Source organism: Corvus brachyrhynchos, unplaced genomic scaffold (assembly GCF_000691975.1).
Source record: "Corvus brachyrhynchos isolate BGI_N302 unplaced genomic scaffold, ASM69197v1 scaffold121, whole genome shotgun sequence".
NCBI classification, from domain to species: domain Eukaryota; kingdom Metazoa; phylum Chordata; class Aves; order Passeriformes; family Corvidae; genus Corvus; species Corvus brachyrhynchos.
Window position 1 is genome coordinate 1,933,193 of NW_008236445.1, and position 21,205 is coordinate 1,954,397.

General features: G+C 34.5%; 1 protein-coding gene across 1 annotated transcript in view; it reads left to right on the top strand.

Annotated features, from left to right (window-relative positions):
- Nucleotides 1-21,205, top strand: part of MYCBP2 (MYC binding protein 2, E3 ubiquitin protein ligase) — a 153,203-nt gene that overhangs the window by 90,093 nt on the left and 41,905 nt on the right. The window contains 6 exon segments of the mRNA XM_017725811.1: nucleotides 1,445-1,542; nucleotides 5,659-5,775; nucleotides 6,562-6,702; nucleotides 14,922-15,146; nucleotides 16,056-16,188; nucleotides 18,907-19,032. Coding sequence (XP_017581300.1) covers nucleotides 1,445-1,542; nucleotides 5,659-5,775; nucleotides 6,562-6,702; nucleotides 14,922-15,146; nucleotides 16,056-16,188; nucleotides 18,907-19,032 — 840 coding nt within the window.

Here is a 21,205-nt window from a genome sequence, read left to right on the forward strand (position 1 = left end):
AAGCACTCTGTATCTTGAATGCTCTCACGTTAGCCTTACTGGTGATATGGTGAAGATGGTAGTAGAAACACTGAAAGTGCTGTAGCTGGACCCACATCAGGTAAAAGGGTTTGTGTGAGTTCACGAGCACCAGCAGTTCCTCTTTCCCAATTCTGTCCAGCACCTTTAGTAAACAACACATAGTGATGCTCGTAAGTACAAGTACATGTCATTCACATAGAAATGGAGTGGGATTTAATTTTGTGTTAATTACAGAAGATACGATGTATAAAATATTATTAATGGTTATCTCAGTTCCTCAAACTGGAACATTTGCTGTCATAGGAGCCTGCAGTGCACTCTGTTGTATTTTTTTCCAGTGCAATCTCTGGAGCAAACTTTACCCTGTGGTTTACATCAGCTGCTATTATATTTTTGCACAGGTTCTACCATCCTCAATCATTGCATAGGGTAAAATTTTAGAAATTATAAATATAACTGTTAACCTCCATTTTTAAACAGGCATGAGTATACTCTAATACTTACCTATGCCATTTTTCTGCAATGGAACTTTCTTGCTCAGTCATTATATTAGACTGTGACCGCTGAAGCTTTCATGTACCTATACTTGAGCCATAATTCATCAGTTTTTGACTGCTTAAGTATTGGTAATAGTTTCTCTTTGTTTCAAGCCTTTTATGTTCTTGTTGCTTGTAGATTCCTTCTGTTACTGCCATGCTTGATTAAAGGGATGTTAGTGAAATAAACAGGTTTATTGCTAGGTCTGGATGCTTCTTTTCAAGATGTTGTTCTTCAGAGGGTCACTCTGTAAAATGAAACAGTGTTTGCTGGGGCAATTTCAAGGTTATTACTCAGGGTTATATTCATCTATTACTTAAATTTTTGTGTCTTTCTTCACATGTATTTACATGTATTTTTCTTCACAAACAAGAATATCACTTTCCAGTGCCTTCAGATTTTATAGCAGCATTGGTAATTAAAGATGCCAATTTTTTACCTTATAGGCCTTTTCTGGTTGTATAACATGGCTTTTCAGGTTCTTATAACTGTCTCTATGTACTGCATAAGCAACTGCCTCTCCAGAAGCTTTCACTTGCCCCTCTCAAACATTAGACTCTGTGTTGACCATTCCTTGAAACATAACCCTACAGACACTGTTAGGATACAAAATTACCTGGTAGTGCTTTGTACATACACTGTGACAGATATCTAATAACAGCATGAAACTACATCTCTGTAAATTTCCACGTATGAAAATAGTAATGTTCAAAAATTAATACTTTGCACCATGAAGCAACTGCAAGTGTTGATTTTGGCAGACAGATAAGTAAGTTGTTACTTTGTTTACTCTGAGTTGTAGCATGGATAAACTGTAGTTACTGTTTAACTGAAATATCCCCTTATATATATATTTTTTTTAAACTGAGTCTTTGTTTGCTTATAGATGCTGGACTAGAAGTGAAAGTAAAAGATCCTCCAAAAGGAATGATACCTCCTGGAACCCAACTTATTAAACCAAAAGCAGAGCCTCAGCCAAACAAGGTTTGGAGAACTGAAAAAAAAACCAAAACAGATATAGTTATGTTTGGGTGGGATTTTGTTATTGTTTAATATATATATTATCATATAGTAGTGCTGCAGACTTAAGGATATTTGCAGATCACTTTAACGTGCTGAATGGAATGAAACTAATAGGCTAGATAAAATGAAACCAATTAATTTCATTTTCTTTCTGTATGTGAATTCAGAAAACTGTTAGAAGCTCTACAGAAACTGCCTTTACCTTGACTTGTCACACAAACATTGCACAGCTATTATTAAAGCCACAGACAAAATTTTGCACTATTATTAGTTCTTTTTCTTTGTATATTGTACTCTGAAATTAATTGGGCACAAAATTTTACAAATACTTTGTTTGTTTTGTCATAAGCATTTTCAGTCAATGTAAAATCCATAACCAGTTTCTTTAGTGCTATTTTCCTTCCTTTGAATGGCATGATTATGTTTTTTAGAGGTATCCTTTCTGTAGCCTTTGGCATCCCCATTTCACCTTATCATTCCACCCTGAAGGACTAAAGTAGACACAATAAAGCAAGTAAGCTGAAATGGGTGGCAGTGGCGTAAGGAAAATGCCCAGATGAGGGAACTACCTTGCACTTCCGCTTAGATGCAAAGGAAGGGATATCAAATGAGGTGCTGAATTTTTTTTTGTGGCATAAACCTGTATTAAAGATGTGGAATTCAGACAAGGTTGTCTTTCCCTGTTTTACTGAAATTGGGAGGGTGTTTAAAACATACATGGTTACAGAAAGGATCGGGTTTTTGACAACTTACCTATGCAGTACATACTGATTTATTTTTTTCTAGATTTCAGGGTAATCTAGAGACAGTAACTTTTTGTATAGTTCCCCAGTCTTTAAACTGCATCTGACATCTGCTTCTAGCACTAAAAAGATTCTTTTTCCCTGCAGCCATGCCTCAAAATAAAAATAATAAATGTGCTTTTAGTTTCAGTACAACGTTTTATCCCCCACTTGGTCTCTCTTTTATTTTCTTCCCAAGAAGCTTCTTTTAGACTTCCTCCCTTCTCTTGGAAGGAAGACTTCCCGGTTAGTTCATTATCTTAATTAGGACTCCCAATTCCTACTGAGGGAGATTTATCTTGTGCAAGTTAATGATACCTTTACCCAAGCTGATCATCATATGTGTTGTTTTGCTCTTCCCAAGTTGAGAGAATCTGGTTTGGTATGAGATAAATTACTGAACACAAGTTCTGTTTTTCTTTTCAATTATTACAGTGGAAATCGGGGTGACTTGTTCATATGTAATAACTCTGTGTTGTTAAGGAACAGTCTTCATGACAGTTAAAAGTACTTGACAAAAGTCAGTCCTCTGGTGTTCAGAGATGTTATGTCGTGTTTAATCCTCTCCCTGTCTTGTTCTACTTGCATGTCTCATTTCTTGTTCCAAGTTGTAGTTTCTTTGAAAAAGGAGCCATCTTTGTCCCATACACAGTGTCTGTAGAACCTGCTGAAAAGTTAAACTAGACCTTTCATGGTAAATCATTTAATCAGTCATCTTTCTTCTGTGTCATAATAAATCACATAACAAATCAGGATAATTCTTTGTGTATCAACAGCAGTATTGTAAGTAATATAGGAAGGTAATAATTGTACTGTGCTCCATGTTTCTGAAGTTAAGAATGCAGATTAGACATGTATCAGTCAGAGACAGTCCAATATACCAAATCATGTTTTGCTTAGAAAAAGGGCCTAGTTGAGCTCTAAATGCTTCTTCATCATCTTTGTCAGAAATTTCAGATAGTTATAACCAAAGGACACTAACAGTGCATTCTCAGTGGTGGTCTGTTCTCAACTAGAAACACCAAAGTATTTTCATTGAGGCACTGGAACATTCCAGGTAGCCAAACCTTACTTGAATTGCAAGTTGAAAATGAGTACTGTGTTATGATTTTATATGTGTATTCTTCATTTTCTGTTATTTGAAGTCAGGTGAAAAATCTGAAGGAGGCTGTGATAGTGATCTGTATTCAGCCTGGGGTATTTGACCCATAAGAATTGCTGCCTCCGTATTAGCTGCAAAGCTTAAATTAACTAACTTGCGGGAAACTTCATTCCACATCCTACTGAGAAAAACATGATTTTTCAAGCTATGTAATGTAGCTTGAAATGTATGTAGGGTAGTTGGAACAAACTAGAAGAAAATGGTCCTAATTTAGCTGAATTTGAAGGTGCTACCAGAATGATTGGTCATAAACATGTTTTGATGGTTTCTACTGTCCTGACACAACAAGTAGCTAGCATTGATTGCAAAACCAAAAAACAACCACCAAACCCAAAAGCTCTAGGCTGGGGTTTTTTTTTTTCATCCCTTTGTAGAAGGCCAACCTCCTTGTTAAGGTTGCTTTATCCTATACAACACCCCTTTGTGTTGTGTGAGGTGTACCTCTTCGCAGATTTGTCAGATAAGAAAGCACAGCAACACAGCTCTTGAAAACTGCTGTGTCACTGTAGGGGTGATGTACATCCTCATTGCTAAGCCCTTCTGCCATAGTCACTTCTTTAGTTGGAATCCAGTTCGTGTATGTTCCATGGAAGAACTGCCTACCGAGGTGTTGCAGGACAGAGTTAAAAAACCTTTGTGCTATACAGAAATATTCCAAGTAAAGAGGTGCTATATCAGAAAGAAGACACAGACAATAAAGTTTTTCATCATGGTCAGAAATTAGCATAAGAGAGCTCTTAATCTGTTTTATATTGTATTATCTGTCAGTGGATCTGATCCTTAAGCAGTTTCTAGTTATAGGTTGAGGTGTTTTATTAACTAGTTGGGTTAGCTGTTGCAAAAGGGAAAAAGGCTCTTTCGAGGCCTGTGCATACTCAAAATCTTGAATATGAGTTTTTCCTCTAAATAAAAGTTTTTAATAAAAGTTCTAGCAAACTACCAAAATGATTTTCTGAAGTAATATGATGCAAGGACCCCTAATCTGCAAGACTTTGTTTTTGACTTGTCTATGTTTAGAATGCTGTCAGCAGTGATTCAGCTTTATACTTGTACAAGGACCTTGAAAGTCTTAGTTTTGTCTTTTGAGAGAATGTAAGTATTACGAGTAAGAGGACTGCAAATAACCAAAACCTTGCACATTTTGGAGTAATTTATATGTGAAGTCCTTTACATGCTTCTGGTTTTGGGGTTTTGTTGGTTTTGTATTTTGTTTTTTAAATTAGCCTCAGAGTAAACACCATTTCTTAAATAATTTCTTTTAGAAAAAAAGATTCATGCACTTAGCTGTTACCTTTCATTCTGTATCACTGAGTTTTTTCCTTACATATCATTCTGTGCTTTATTTTAAGTTATAGATTAAATCCATACTTCCATTGATACTTTTATCACTTTTACCTATGGAGTTTGAAAATAACCTTCCAAGAAAATGGTTTTATACCTTATGCATAGAATGTATGCATCTCTGGTTTTAAGAGACTAATAGGATTGGTTCTCTATGGGATAGGTGCCTGTTAATGTTTGAATAGTAAAAAAAGTGATAGTGAGTAACAAGTGGGAGATTTTGGGGTGCTGTAGTAAGTCCAATGAACAGCAAGGAGCCTCTGCTCTAACCCTCCTGTGAACATAAGAGAAACTATTGAAATAGCTGTTCGAAAGATAAGGAAGTAGAAAGATCATTTTATTTTAAAATGGTTAGTTAAACTCTTTAGCTAAGGAAAATATCCAAATTTTGGTCAAAAAGCTGACTAAAGAGAATACTACAGTAGCACAACTGAGAAATGGTAATCCCAGGCTGATCAGTTAGGAGAAGTAATAAATTTGAAAATGCAAATCTGGTGAAATTTTCAGCAGTGAATAAAACATGTGTGTTAAAAAAATCAGAAGCTTGTGAGCAGAAATATTTCCAAGTCAATGCATGCTTACATTATGTTTTTTTGGAACATTACAGTTTTATTGATTATAGTAAAAAAGTGAAGTTACACAGCAGCCATGGGAAACTAGCAACAAACTGTAACTCTTAAGACTGCTGTCTTGTCACTGGCATTTCAGAATCTGTTAAACCTATTCCTTTTTACTCTAAAAGCTCTGTTCCAATTTTTTTTCTTCCTTACTGTCTTTCTTTGCTTCTCTTAGGTTCGCAAATTTGTGGCCAAGGACAGTGCAGGGCTTCGTATCCGTAGCCACCCTTCCCTTCAGAGTGAGCAAATAGGCATAGTGAAAGTCAATGGATCCATCACTTTCATTGACGAGGTAATCAATAAGACATTTCTGTTGAAAATTGGGCTAAGATGTAAAGGTAACTCATGCAAATAATGGGGTTTTTTCCATGTTTAGATGTTGACATATACACCTTAAGACCATAAATTGCAAAAATCTAAATTTACTAATTTAGTTTTTCAGGCTGTCATTTCATTTTAATATACTTACTTCAAAACCTCTGTAACAAACATTTGAGACTGATACAAGGAAAGAAAATTCCTTGAGTTCATCTTATAATACTACCTCTTTAAGATTTAGCTTTTTAATACTTACTGTTTCAACTCTGCACAAAAATTCAGATGTAGATGTTCTTTTCATTACATCTTTCACTTGCAGATCTGAAAGATCACTACTAGCATGTTAGACTACTATGCATGTATTTTTCTTAAAATATAACTTCATATACAAGGAATATTTTTGCAATTTTCTAAGTCATACCAGCAAAAAAACAAAAAAAAAAAAAAAGGGAAAAATGTGAAGTGGGGAATTTATGAAGCTTATCAAGGCTTGACTTTCTTTCCTCTTTTATTTCAAAGCAATTCTTATTACTGCATGATCCGATTTAAATTTATCTTCACACCTTGACTTATAAAAAGATAAGCTTCCCATTGCTTTGGATTTTGTCAATATTCCTCTTTACCTCTACTTACGTTGTATCAGCATTGTGAGGATCATTGCTTCTTTGCTGCTGTTGTCTGCCTGAATTCTGTTAATCCTTGCTAGCTACAGAACAGTTACAGGAGGGCATGGCTCGTTCTTGTTGCTTGTTTCCCATAGATCCACAATGATGATGGTGTTTGGCTGAGGCTGAACGATGAAACAATAAAGAAGTATGTTCCTAACATGAATGGTTACACTGAAGCCTGGTGTCTGTCTTTTAACCAACATCTTGGCAAGAGCCTTCTGGTACCTGTTGACGTAAGTAAAAGGTGCCTTTGAAAAATATCCAAAAGTACACTCTATCCTCATTACAAGACTTTCTTTAATTAAGGCTGCAAAAAGTCCTGAGGTAAACAATCTTTTGATTATCAAAGACATTATACATGTTTGCATTTTGGAGGGCTGTTGTGTAATGAGGGTGGAGTGTAGAAAGGTATGAGGCTTTTTATGTTGAAGCCTCTTCTCCTAGAAGAGAAACAAGTAAAGGGACTGCTATAACAAAAACAGAATAGTATTAGATTGTGGTCTGCACTAGATGTTTCTTATGCTGGATAGCATTGTCTGTGAAGTGGTCCACTGGTGCCGTGATTTCAGAAGAGGCTTCCAGCTGTCAGAATGAATGTAATTGATGCATTTAAAAAAAAAACCAACCACCAACCAAGTAAAATGTTCTTTAGGCTCTGGGTTTTGTGGATGTTTTTTGTGAGTTTTGCACCTGAATGCTTAAGTTACCGCTTCATTAACCTATCAAAGAATCCCAGAGCTTCAAGACAAATGTTGAATTTATAGTAAGAGTAAACATAATTTATTTGAGTAACTTTAATGGTGATTATTATCACTACAGTTTAAAGGTTACATGTTTTGTGGAAACCAGATGCACTTTTCTGAAAAATGTAAAAGACAAAAAGGAAAAACTGTATCAGCCAAACCAGTGTTTCTCAAAAGATTCATGAAAGTGCAGGCCTTTCTGGCTCGTCTGTTTTCATGCATTCCCCAAAGTGGGCAGTGCCTTGTTTTCTTCTGGGCAATATGTGAGAATCAGATCTAATTGCAAGTACTGCTATTTAGGTTTGATTTGTCATCTTATCTGAGTGAGCTGCTGCTGCAGTTGAAGCTAGTTGAGAAATATTTCATTAAATTGGACACCTGAAACCGGTAATATCATGCTGTTCATGTTTTTTGGTTATAGAAGAAATGAGATATTCCCAGTTCCAGTGAAATCGAGCTATTTGCTAGTAGATAAATCTGGAATTTCATAATTCCCTGTGGCTGTTCTGACAAACACTGTTCTATGATGTGCATAGGTCTTCTTGTTTACAAATAATCTGTTGATATATTTCTATTTGTAGATTTCTTTCAATAGAATCCTTGTTTGGGAAATTATTTTAATTTTGCATTTGGGAAGCAAATTATTTCTGTACTCAGAAATCAGTCACCTAAATATGCCTGTCATCATAGTGTTTTTCTAGTCTGTTGTAGAATATATGAAAACATGGAAAAAATTAAGCTTTGTTTAAAGTCTTGCCTGTATTTTTTGCCTTTGAAAATTGGTAGCCATTAGAAAACTGCTATATTATACTTCCATAAAATATTAGTATTTCTGTGCAGTAGTTGAATTTTACCAGTTCACCTATGATAAAAGTGAATTCATCTTGACCAAGTAATTAACTTCAGTAAATATTGTATGTTTAGATGGGTGTTATAGTCTGCTAGATTTTTCTTAGTTGTACGGTTTTTTGGTTTGTTTTTTTTTTAGTTTAGCTACCTTCAGTACTTTTTTTCTTGTTGAAGGGAATATTTTTGAACTCAGCAGTTTTCTGTGGTTATCAAGAACTTATTGGTTGGCATATTTCATACAGCTCTGGCATACCTGTAGTTCTAGGGAAGAGCATACGCTGTGCTCCCTGAGAGAATCCTGAAAAGAACTGTCTGCTGTGAATAACTGAACATTCAGTGTTGATAATACAATTTTGAGAATTCAGACTTCATTTGAATAAGGAGGTCAGGTACAATCAAATGTGAAAAACAATATTCAGTTTTCAAACATTTCATTCTCTGTGTCTGTAGAGTTCAGACAAAAGATTCTGTCTTGGTTTTGGGTTTTTTTAAATACTCTTGTGAATTAGTTTTGTTATCTTTTAAGACTACTAGGAGCTGTTAGATATGCTTAATTTTCTTCTAGGTAGCCAATCACATGTCTTGACTGACAAGTTAAAAGTCACATGCTTTCTTAGCTTCTGCTCTGTAAGTGGCAGGCAACATAGCAAAAGGCTTACAAAAGCAACTGTTATAACAATGAACAATGCAGGAATGTGCAAGAGATGTGTTTTGAGCTACTTTCAGAAAAGTTTCCTTGCACAGCTCTCATTTTCAGATTTTTAGGAGGACTTAGCATGTCCTGAAGCTATTTGATTTCATTATGACAATATATGAGCAATAAGATTTTTTGGTTTGATTCATAGTAACAGAAGAGGAAAAAAACCAGTTCTCTGACATTTTATTTCTTAAAGGTGACAAAACATAAGTCAAGGTTCAGAGGGTGACTTTTGAATGCTTTAAGCCTTTACAGCATGCTAGTCTAGCATATACTGCTTTCTTACTAGATACTTTCTTTGCACAGATACTGCTTTCTTGGTAGGAAGTTTTCAAGTCTTTTTATGGTGATTTTTAAGTTGAAAATATTTCAAATTATACATATTTTTTCTCCCTGAATTGTCAAAAAAAAAAAGGCTGTGTTTTTAAGTTGTCAAATTTGATCAATGCAGTCCTCTAGAGATGAATGAGTTATGTGGAAAAGGATGTTCAATTAATAAATGCTAAAGTTTTGTTAGATTAAATTGTGATATAATTCATATCTGCTCGATCCTGTTGATTTGGGTAGCTGAATGACACGATGAGTAGAATGTGGTAAAAAATTTGTTAATGTGCAAGACTTTTTGGAGCCAAACTGTTCAACCAGTTTTGGCTTAAAAGGAAGACTGGAGAAATTCTCTTGTGTGATTGAAAATGCAAAGGGAAAGTCAAATGCCTGAGTTAGGCCATGTGTTCCCCGTTCAAATAGATGTCACATTATTTCTACTAGACTCCATTTTTATTCAACTCTGTTGAGTGTGCAGACTTGTCATCTCCAATTACTTGGCTTTGTCATGTTTAAATATGCAGGCTTTTTATAATCAATCCCTTAAGTAAATAAAATTTCTCAGTACATTTTGGAAAATATGTAAAAAGTGCATTTTTTAAAAAGAGGTTTTAATTATTCTGTTTCTTCACTATATTATGGAACAGTGAACAAATGAAAAACAGTAGAGGTTCTCAGCAGTGTTAATTGTGACCTCTTCATCTTGATGTATATATTGTATCTGCTTTTTATGTATATTTATTAGCATTAACTACATATTTTATGCTAAAGCAAACACTGAGTACTGTGGATCTCATAAATGCACTTTTTATATTTTTATGAAAGATACTATATTTAAAGATAAATGATCATAGGACGCCAGAGATCCATGGTAGTTACTGGTGTTCTATTTATTTGAGCTGTGGTCATTTCTTAGAAAATCTTCAGCTCTTCTTTTGTTGCTCTTGTCCTTTCACAAGGAACTGCTTTGCAGCCCTTGATCTGAAATTGTGCATCCAGTCCATTGTAGGTAATATAATTATGAGATTGTGAATTTAATAGATTGTGCTTTTGGATAAGCCATTTCCATCTCTAGTAGTTATTTTTCCTTCCGTCATACGGTGTTTAGGTATCTGTTTTTGAAATAATGCCTGTAAAGTTCCTTATGCAGACAGTTATGTATTCATGCTTACACACAGTACCTAGTAGAAAGGTACATATGATACAGAACAGTGCACACTAGGAAGAAATAGAAATTAATCTTGGTCAAGCTCTGGAACTTGTCTTTTAAAAAATCACATTCTAAGTACGTTCTCGTTACTTCATTTTAGATGTAAAACTTTATAAGAAGGAATATTGTACCCAGCTACAATACTACATTCCCCAGCCACCAAAGCCAGTCAAGGATTGAGAAGAGTGCAAGTTTTTCAAACCATTGTTGCAATGGAAGAAAGAAACAAAAGTAGTGTGTCGGCTCCAGTGTTTGATCGCAGAACCTCAGAAAGCTGAATGTTCTGTGGAAGCACTGAAGGACATGGACAAAAGATTCCTACTGTTGTTTTAAGCATTATGGAAAGCAATTGGAGAGTAAAACCATGCTGGATAAAATGTCAAGATGGCTGTTTAAGATCAGCTTTAGTTTTGAAAAAATAATAACTGAGACTTTAAATACTAATGGTCTGATGATTTTTTTTGTGGCAAAACAAATTAAATTTTTTTTTAGATCTCTGAAACTTAAAATTTATTGGGAAGAGTATGAATTTCTAAAATTAGCTTTAGGTCTTGGAAGATAAAGTCTTGAAGGAAAGCATTAACTAAATCTGCAGATGGTAGCATAAGGACTAAATACAAAGCTTCTATCTAGTAATTTCTCCAGAATGAAAACTTAGTTCTCAAATAGATGCCTGATCTATTCATCTAAACTGGTGTGCAGTGCTGTAATAGCCAGGAAGTTCTTAAGCTCCCAGAGCAAAGGAGAGCTTCTAGTTTGATCTTCTTGGTGTTTCTAAGCCAGCATGGCCCCACTTACTGCTGTTAGTTTCCCCTGTTTGTTTTACACATAGAGCTCTATGATGTAGAAAAATAGATCTTTGAAATGATACCTAAATATTTTAGGTATGGATCGTCCGTGTTTCTCAGTGGAAATGCATTAGAGAAAAGGAGATAGGCTGCAAAGTAATAGACAGTTTAAGTAGGTTGGATGCCTAGGAAGTACACTCATTAGGCAAATGTAGACTTTTTTATAGTTCCATAGTTTCATGCCAAATTGATAAGCCTTTACTTTGCTAATCTTCCTATCTAACACCCTCCCCACCTTCCCCAGTGCCCTGGAGCATATATCACTATGTGCGTTGCTACCTCCTTCAATTCTGGGTGAAGGTTCTCAATTCTAAAGAAATGCTGGTGTTTTGAGAATTTCCCTCTCTTTGTCAAAATGGCAGATAATTTGTATTACTGAAACTTGATGTTTGCAAGCAGTACATAGTAGATTATTTGCTTCTATCATGTGATAAAAGCTTGGATTTGCTAGCATGTTAGTGCTTTTTCAAGGAATACAGATGAGGCATGCTGTGGGTGTTTTGTACTTGTTTCTGCCTGAAAGGATTTACTGCCTTAGCTTTTGTTCAATTTTAATGTGGCTACTGAGCAGGGATTTCATTTGGTTCCCATAGCAGGATGGGATAGGGAATTAGATTTTGATACTTCTGTTCATATAGATGAAACGGGTGCTTTGTCAAAGGGATGCCATCAAAAATACAATTATTAGTATTGGTATATATATACACTATTCTTTCATTTGACAGGAACAGTGAAAATTTCTTTGCAATGAGTACAAACTATCTTATGGAGAAAAGATGGCTTCTTTTTCATGTTTCCCATTGATTAAAAAATGCTGTTCTCACTGTTTTGTGGGAGGAAAAATGAAACAGAATAGCAGTGCTTATTTCTGTAGTGTGGGCAATTGGTTATAAAATGAGTGATGTCTCTCTGGCAGCTGTATTTGGTTTATGATTATTCATAACAAACTAGTAAATGCATTTATGTTTTACAAAACAAATGAAATCTTAGCAATTGTTCTCCATATAGCACTGAAATTTTTGGCTCTGGTAAAAAGTATGATTTTGATGTGAAAACTGGTGAAATCATTCTGTGAAGTGAACTGCTTTCAGCAACAGTGAGCTTAGCCCTTCTGCTTCTCCTTGTTTCTGACTGGGTGACTTAAATTCCATGTGCACTTGTTCTGCACTGGTTGAAATCATCTTTCAGAATAGGAGACTGTCTTGCTGGAAAACTGGTTTGTGATGGGACCAGCTACCTTTCTTTGTAACAGAAATGAGATTTCTCTGTGCATGGAGTCTCAAGCTTTGTAAGAGATGTCTGGCTCTTAATTTCAGTAAATGGCATGACACACTACATCCATTTTGAGCTTTTGACATACTGAACTGTTTCTGTGTAATGGATGATTTGCCATGGTGAGCAATGGACTCAGGTGACTTGTTCAGGAAAACATAACTTTCCCCTTTTGCAAAACATTCTACCAGTAAATTTACTTGAGGAGAAAGTTTGCATTATAGTACCTTGAACTTCTTCCTCCAGTATTTCTTTGTTCCCATTTCTTTGTTGATATATGTCTTTTTTTTTCAAACTTTGTTGCTCAGAATGTCTTTAATGCTAGCCAAGGAGTAAGGGATTTGGACTTTTTTTCATGGACTTCCAAAGCTTTACCCCCTAAGGTGAGTTAAATTACAGGAACAGTCACACTGTATCTCGTGTTTTCAGAATGCACCTTATGACTCAACTTTATGCTAAGTATTCTTTGAAGTCTGTTTTACTGTGAATTTTTTAATAGGAAATAGCAGATTTGCCTTCAGTGCTGTATCTGTGTCTCTAAAATGAGAAAAAATATCAGGGCAGATTATTGAATTTTTATTAATTCATGAGTAGCACTCTCTTTTTTTAACCAACCAAATTAGAAATTCAGAGAGGTGGCCTAGTAACATAATAAAGCCTTTCATTGTCCTTTAGTGCAGAATTTACTGGTAAAATTTTATCAGAGGCTCCACATGAAGTTGCCACATCTAATGAGATGATATTTGTATGAATAATGCCACAGATACTTAATAAATACTCTGCCCATTCTTAATGTTTTTTTAAATTATGTAGTTCTAGGGACAAGTTATGTTATGTACAGTTAAGTTGTTTATATTGACTGTAGAAGTGTTTGTCTTAATATCAGTTCTGTAATGTTTTGAGGTGGATTTTTCTTGTATGAACTTTGTAATGAAGATGATATGTTGTGCATTTTGTTTTAGAGATTTTAAAACTTGTTTGTCCACTGATTATTTTTCCCCAGAATAGCAGACTTTGTTATATCAAGATCTAAACTATGTTTAAATTGTCTTTTTTTTTTTCCTCACACCAGTTTACCTCAGCTTGCATTAACTTGCTTTGTAAGTTACATATTTATGTAACAGAATCATTTTTGTGTAAAGGACTCTTGAAAAAACTGCTGTGTTGGTCTGGACATATTGCACAGACTTCCATACCTAAAAAAGCTGAAAGCATGATAATTAAAGAGATCAGAGGAAATTGCATCCATTTAAAAGGAGATAACATAAGCAGAAGTTTGGTTTAAATCTGACAAAAGAAAGTATTCTTTCTCACAGCAGGGAGTGAACTCCTGGAAGGTGTTTTAACAGGAGATTGTCAAGGCGGAAAGTATCAGCATATTCAGAAGAAATTAAATTTAGAGAAATCAGATTAATAAATAAACACTAAAGAAGTTAGGGTGTACCCTTTAACATCCATAATAAAAAGGTTTTAAGTGCTGTTGGTATATAAGGGACAGGCCACTAATAAACGTTTTTATGCTGCTTCTAAAGAGCATCTCCTGTTGCTGAATGCAGTAGACTGAATGAGGTGAACCACTGGCTTCATCCAGTAGGACATTATGTAGTTTGTAACTTTCAGATGTTCCTTTAAAAGCACCTGTGACTTTCAGTATAATAAACTTGCTTCTCCTCCTCACATTCTTCTGAATTAAATGCACATCTGTTACTTCCATCCCTTGTATTTTTTTTGTACAAAAACCTTTTAGTTAAGCTGTGGCTTGCTGAAAAGTCTTATGTTAATTTTTCTCTTCTTTTAGTAACTCCCACTTTCTTGGTAAGAAAGTCAAAGTGTTTTCTTTGAAAAAACCTTGAACCTTTACTTCAGGTTTGGATATATATTTCATCGTCAAATAGTATGAGGTGAAATAAATTTGCAGGCCCTCTTTATTGTCATTGTGGAAACAATAAATACACAGTAATACTTACATGTGCATTTAAAAGTCTGTGGTATTGCTGTTCCTCTTTGTCATAATTTTGCCTTAACTCTAAATTAACAATATATTCTAAATATGAAATCAAAAAAAGCATCATGTTGTATGGAGAGAGATAATACTCAAATTCCCTTTACATAGCCCCAGACTTTAACAAAATTTAACAAATAGAGCAGGAGAAATGAGTGTGTATTCTGAGAAATGTCAGCAAGGATGAAGGTTTAGTGGAAGCAGTTAGATTAAATAATTTTTATCTAATGTTAGGTATGAGCTATTATTTTTATATAAATGGTTACATTTATACCACTTTTGCTTTAGGAGTAATGTCAGGAGTAATTCAAATAATGTGCAATTTAGTAGTAGTTAGTTGTTTAGCACTACACACTAAAGTTAGCAATGTAAGTAGGATCTCTTTTAGCTTCGAAATTTACCTTTTGTAGTCTTTAAGTATTTCTTATCTCAGTAGTTTAAAGGTGGTATTAATAGGTTGTATTCTTTTCTGTTTTGCCTTTTTTTTTTTTTTTTTTTATTTCTCAGGATTCTAGGTCTAATGCTGATGATTTTTTCAAAGACCTAAATTCACACTGCCCACAGGAAGCAGTGATGCAAGAACAAGACATGCCATTCCTTCGAGGTGGACCTGGAGTGTACAAGGTAGTGAAGACTGGCCCATCAGGTCACAACATCAGAAGCTGCCCTAACCTTAGAGGTATCCCAATTGGAATGTTAGTTCTGGGAAACAAAGTCAAGGCAGTGGGCGAGGTACGGATCCTTGTAGCTTCAGTTCATGTCTTCATAGATACCAGTATATAACAGTAGTAAACGCAACAAAAGAATCTGCTTCTGTACAGGTTTGCTTTTTCTCTCCTCATGATAAATACTGACCTTTGAACTTGGTTTTTATTGTAAGTACTAATGCAGTCATGTCTTTTGCCTTTTTGCACTGATTGGAATGATGTTAAAGTTGAACTGCAGTTACATGTGCTTGCTTATATATTTCTGTTACAGTATTCCTTACAAAACTGTGTTTCTTGATCTGCTTTTTTGTCATATTCTTTGAAAGAATTCTGTTTCACTGACAAAATGTTTTCCTAGGACTTAACCATTTAACAAATTCCTGTTTCTCTGTACTGACTGTATTAATTTGTTTAATTGCTGAGCTATTGTTATTGTTCTGGGTTGCCCAGTTGTGGTGTTTTATGGCTAAGAAGGGCTTAAGGATGAAGTGTGTCATGCTATTTCCTAAATATAATATCAGGAACAAAACTAATACTCACAAAAACCTTTCATGTATATCTTGGTATTATAATTCTACTGTTGCCACCATCGATTAGAAGGTACATCTTGGTGACTATTTCTCTCAAGTTTTTATTTAGGCTTATGTGGATTTTCTAAAGTTGTGGTGTTGGTGTTTTGCTTGTTCTGAGCATAAATGGGTCTAAAATTTTTGGAATTATTCCTAAATGTAAATATGCCATAAATAGGTTTGGTACCTCAGTCTGCCTCAGCCTGTGGCCTTAATTTAAGAAACTTTTTTTTTTTAACCATTTACTTCATAATAGAAAGATTGGAATATAATGTGTTTTCCAGATACTATAAGTAGTTGCTGAATCATGCTACTGAATTATTTGAGAAGCCAATAAATTTTGCTTTTTTATGTGTGTGCATCAGGTGACTAATTCAGAAGGTACGTGGGTGCAAATGGATAAGAACAGCATGGTAGAGTTCTGTGAAAGTGATGAAGGCGAGGCTTGGTCATTAGCTAGAGACAGAGGTGGAAACCAGTACCTCCGACATGAAGATGGCAAGTGGTTGTTTTGTTTTATATTTTTAAGTTAACTTAGAAAAAAATAAGCAATCTAAACAGGAGAAATAAAGAAGAATCTGAGTTTTGAACAGGTACAACATTAGCTTATGCATTTTCATTTGAGTTATGTTGCACAGTCAGACTTTGCAAGTTGTTTATAAACATTCTTTAAATGACTTTTTAAAAGAACAGTTAAAATATTTCTGTATGATTTCTTCTGTACCAGTTACTGTTATGGAAAATAATTTTAACCATCTGTTTTCTTTTAGCTGTGGGGTTAATTTTTATGCATCTGTTTTCCAAAATGTGTCTACCTGAAAAGCTTTGACCTCAGCAGTCGTAATCTGCTTGTGTTTTTAGGTCACACTTAATTGTCAGCCTCCTCTTGATTCATTTTAAAAGACTCTTTGCCATTTTTCTGGTTTTGACATTCGGTGCTGAAATTCATTTCACACATAGATACTTTAAAATTATCATCATATTACTGTATTAGAACAAAGTAATTCCTTGCTAATACATAAGTATTTTCTGTAGACTGTTGCAGCTTGATTTTCAGGTATAAAACCTTCTGCACAGAAAGGAAATAACAAAGGGCTTTTCATAAAATATGTAAGTGTTCACCTAATACTTCAAACACTTTTTTAGAGGTTATAGCTTTTCTATTTTTAGTTGTGTCTGATAATGTCAAGTTCTGAGGTGCTTGAAGTGCCCAAGTAGATTCTGGAAACTAAATGATTGTGAATTGGAACAGTACCTTATTGTTGGAAGGACATCTATTCAATAGTAGAGATGATAAAGTCATTATTTTCTATTTTTGTATGGGGTTGTTTGCTTTTCCAGTAGAAAATCATTTCTCTGAAAGAAATAAATTAAGCAGTGTGCAAAAATTTCCATTCCAGAGTGCTTATTTTGAGAAATGCATTTAAGTAACTTGACAGAATCTTGCATTTTTAAGTAGTGTTTTCATCTTCAGTAATTGATCTATCATTTCATATTGTCTTAAATTTCTCAAAGTATATGTGTGCTTTAAGAAAGAATTCCCAAATCAGGAAGAATTTAAACAAGACCCTTGTTTGAAGGTGTGTCTTCATATTCTTGATACTTGTGCACTGTTACTGAAGGACATCTTTGTGTATATCATTGCTCTCACAGAAACACAGAAATGTGAGCTCCAGGCTTTGAGGACAAAACTCTATAGTAGGATTTTTGCAATGCAGCTCATAGGAATACCATCTTAGAAACTTCCTGATATGAATCCCATGCCTCAATAAACCTGTATTTAGTCTTTTCTAGATTAGTCTCTTTTTATGGGTAGGGTGAAGATGGATGTCTCTTGTGCATCTATCTAAAGCAGTTTAAGCAGTTATCAGTGCAGTTACTGAGATTTTACAATCTGGTTTATGTTCCTGGTCCACCTCAGTGCCGTGTAAAAGTTAATGGGCTTAAGCTGTGTCTGAAGTTTATTTTAAATGGGTCGTTTTTACTTGCCATGAAATTATTTAGAAATAATTTATCATCAGTTTCAATGCTTTTGCTAGGGGGAAATAATAAGGATCTGGAGGAGCTCCAGCTAGATTTGCAAGTGTATATTTTTTTATCCATAAATAGCACCATCCTTCACATTACATTCGTATTTTCATTATTTAATAAAATTATAATTAAATTCCCATAATGAAGTAGGATTTCTGTCAGAGACAAGGCAAAAGTCATGCTGAATAGCTAGGTCTGTAAGGAGGTATACAGTTAAAATACTACAGCAAGATCTAGAGTAGACTGTGATTGAGAGAATTCTAGATACTTTCTTTTATAAACTGAGTTTGAATTTCCAGCTTTCTCCCTCATAATTTTTTTTTTTTTTGCTTGAATATGTGTTATGTGAGGCTTGCACTCTGGAATGTAGTTTTGTCCTGAAATGTAATTTCTTAAAAATTACTTTTAGAAGACTTGTGATTTTTTTATTATTATTTAATCCATGTTAATTTTAGTTCATTTACGAGAAAAAAAAATTTTCAAGGTCCCAGATCAAGCTTTTAAACCTGCATTTAGGATATTTCTTCTAAATACTTCCTTACATATCACCAGTTGAAATGGTATTTTTTACGATGTTAAGTCAATAATTTCTCTGTAAATCTAAATAGTCAAGTGGATTCTGTCTCATTTATTTTAGTTCTACTGTTGTTCTAATATTAAATACTGCAGGTTGGTTTGCATTGGAGGTTGCTTTAGTGTCATACAGAAAGCAAAATTATAGTACTCATTTACAGATACAAAAAAATCTGTCACAAAAAATGTCTTGTGTCCCATGAACTATTGGGGGTAGCCACAATTAAATGTTTATTGGCTCCGAGTTTGCTATTCTGAAGACTATCCTTTCTCCACCTTGCTTTGTCAAAGGGATTTTAACAATTGCTGTCCAAAGAAGAAACACTGCTGAATGGAGTGATGTTACTGGAAAAAAACAAGTGTCATTAATGGCAAAGCTGGCAACAACTCTGTCAAACAAAAAACAGTCTACATGGTATTAAGTCCGCTGTCTTTATATTATTAGAGCATGAGGTCTGAAGAACAGATACGGGGTTATTTGAAGATAATTTAGTCAAGGGGAAGAGTGCTATCAGTGGGAATAAATATCACTCTTTTTCTTTGTGACTCATCTTTCTAATGTAAATCAATTACTAAGGTGTCTAACTCTGAAGTGATGTGGTTTTTTTACAGAGCAAGTCCTTCTAGATCAAAATGTGCAGACTCCTCCCCCAAGTCCTTTTTCAATACAAGCTTTCAGTAAGGGGACAAGCTGTAGTAATGGACAAGGGTTTGATTATGGCCTTGGAAATAACAAAGGTATGTTTTTACACTCATAATTTTAAAAATTATGTTTATCTTAACTTTGCTTATATTTTATTACTCATTTCTGCTTTTTTAGGCACCACAGGTCTTCTCTAAAGCGGTAGTACAATGAATTGCAAAGCGTTGAAACTGCTTTTTCCTCTGCTTTAGTTTCACTCAGTCTAAGTATTCTGTATAAAAAGAATGACTGAAGATTTGGAAGTTAGTTGTGGATTTCTGTAGTGGTAGACACAAAACTGAAAAATACATACTTGTAAAACAAGATTAGAAAAGTATTTGATTTAGAAAGCATGCGTTTTAAAAAGTCCAGAAACATTTTTCATCTGTCTTGGCAATTTAACTGCCTTTAATGGGTCGACAAGATAAAACATGCCATTTAAAATTTGTTGTGAAGTTTAAAAAAAAAATTATAAAACTGAAGTTACCTTTGAATCACATGGATACCAGTTACAACTGCTGGGTAATAAATAAAATCTAGTTAATTTTACTGATATAAAATAATTGTTTCTTTTAATCATTGTTTATTTTGTTGGCAAGATCTAAATACCCATATAAAAGCCATCAAAAGAAACTCAATCTGCATGTTTTCTGTTAATTTCTTGATTAGTTCTAGCAGATTTATTAATACAGAAGGGACTTTCATTGAGGCAGATATTCTTGAGAAATATTCTTGAACCCTGGAGCTCTGTCATTGTATTCTTATATTGCTATACTCTATGCCACTACAAATAGGGGCCTGAGGTGTGCTATGTGATTTTTAACACCAGCATATATTTCTTTGTGGTCTCCTAAGTAAAATAACTTAAAACTTATTTTAAAGGAGAGAAGATTAGGAAAATAATTATTCCTAAATAGTCTAGTCTGTTAATGTCACGACATGAAATAGTTTTGTATCATTTTACAGTGGTTTACTGTGTAGAGAGTGGTTCATATGTGTCCATGCATTGTTATAGGAAACCCTCTTTTGTGGACAAAGGTGGGATAAGCATTTTCCTTTTGTTTTACAGAGCCTTTAAACCTTCTTTTCCCAGTTCATCCATACTCATTTCAGAGTAATGGTGGAATCACAAAAGTGGAAGTATTTAAGATGTGAGGCAGTATTACAGCTTGTCTCTCAATGTCAGTTGTGTAATAGTGCAAAAATACTATCTGCTCTTTTTTCTGCAGATACATATTAAGACAACAATTTTTTTCTTCTGTTTTGTCCAAAGGTAAAATCTTAGAGATGAATATGCTATGTTAACAGGCATTCTGATTTCTGAAGACATTGTGATTTTCTTTACTATATCTTAGGCATTTTCAAAGGTGTTTCTTTGGGATAATAGTTACAGAAAGTTTGGAGGCTACTCCTGGCATTGAATTCCATACCATTTTGTATGCATTATTTTCTCAGCATCCCCTGAAGTTGTGATGTTAAGTGTGAATGAACAACTCAGCTATGTGACTTTATTCATTCTGTGTACTGTATTTCCTTCTGAATTGCCCAAAAGTGGAGAGTTGTTGGCAACTATATTGAAAGAATAATGGTCTTACTTTCCCAAAAAGAGAATTCTTCAGCTGTACCATTGCTTTATATGCAGTCTTTCTGTATTCTCAGGACTAAGAAGCTTTGAGATTTGTAAAAAATAAGAAATGGAAGGCACAAGCACAATCTCTTAGGGGAATTTCTAAATTAAGCACTTCTTTTGGAGGGGCTTGTTTGTTAAAAGTACTTCTATAGGGATGCCCCAGTACTGACGAAAATTCCGTCCCATCCAAGAGTGTTTCAAAATGACTGATCAAATGTAAAGATCCCCATAATAGATCTGTGTTTACAGTATTATCTGCAAGACAGAAGACATGACTCCCACAATGAATCTGTTTGATTTAGCTATGTCTTCTCTCTTCCAGCTTTCTGTGTTACAGGCAAGTTTTTAATATTCCTCATGATTTGCCCTACCGACTCCATATTTGATTATTGTGGCAGATGACTTTCAACCTCTTCTCAGATGTTCTTCCCTTTAAAATAATTACTCATTTTAGGAATTAGGCATGTTGCATTTAAGAATAATAGTTTGTTGAACACGTAAATCACAGAATGGCTAGGGTTAGAAGGGACCTTAGAGATCATCTAGGTCCAAACCCCCCTAAACCAGGTTGTTCAATCACTTCTAGGTTTTTAAGGTAG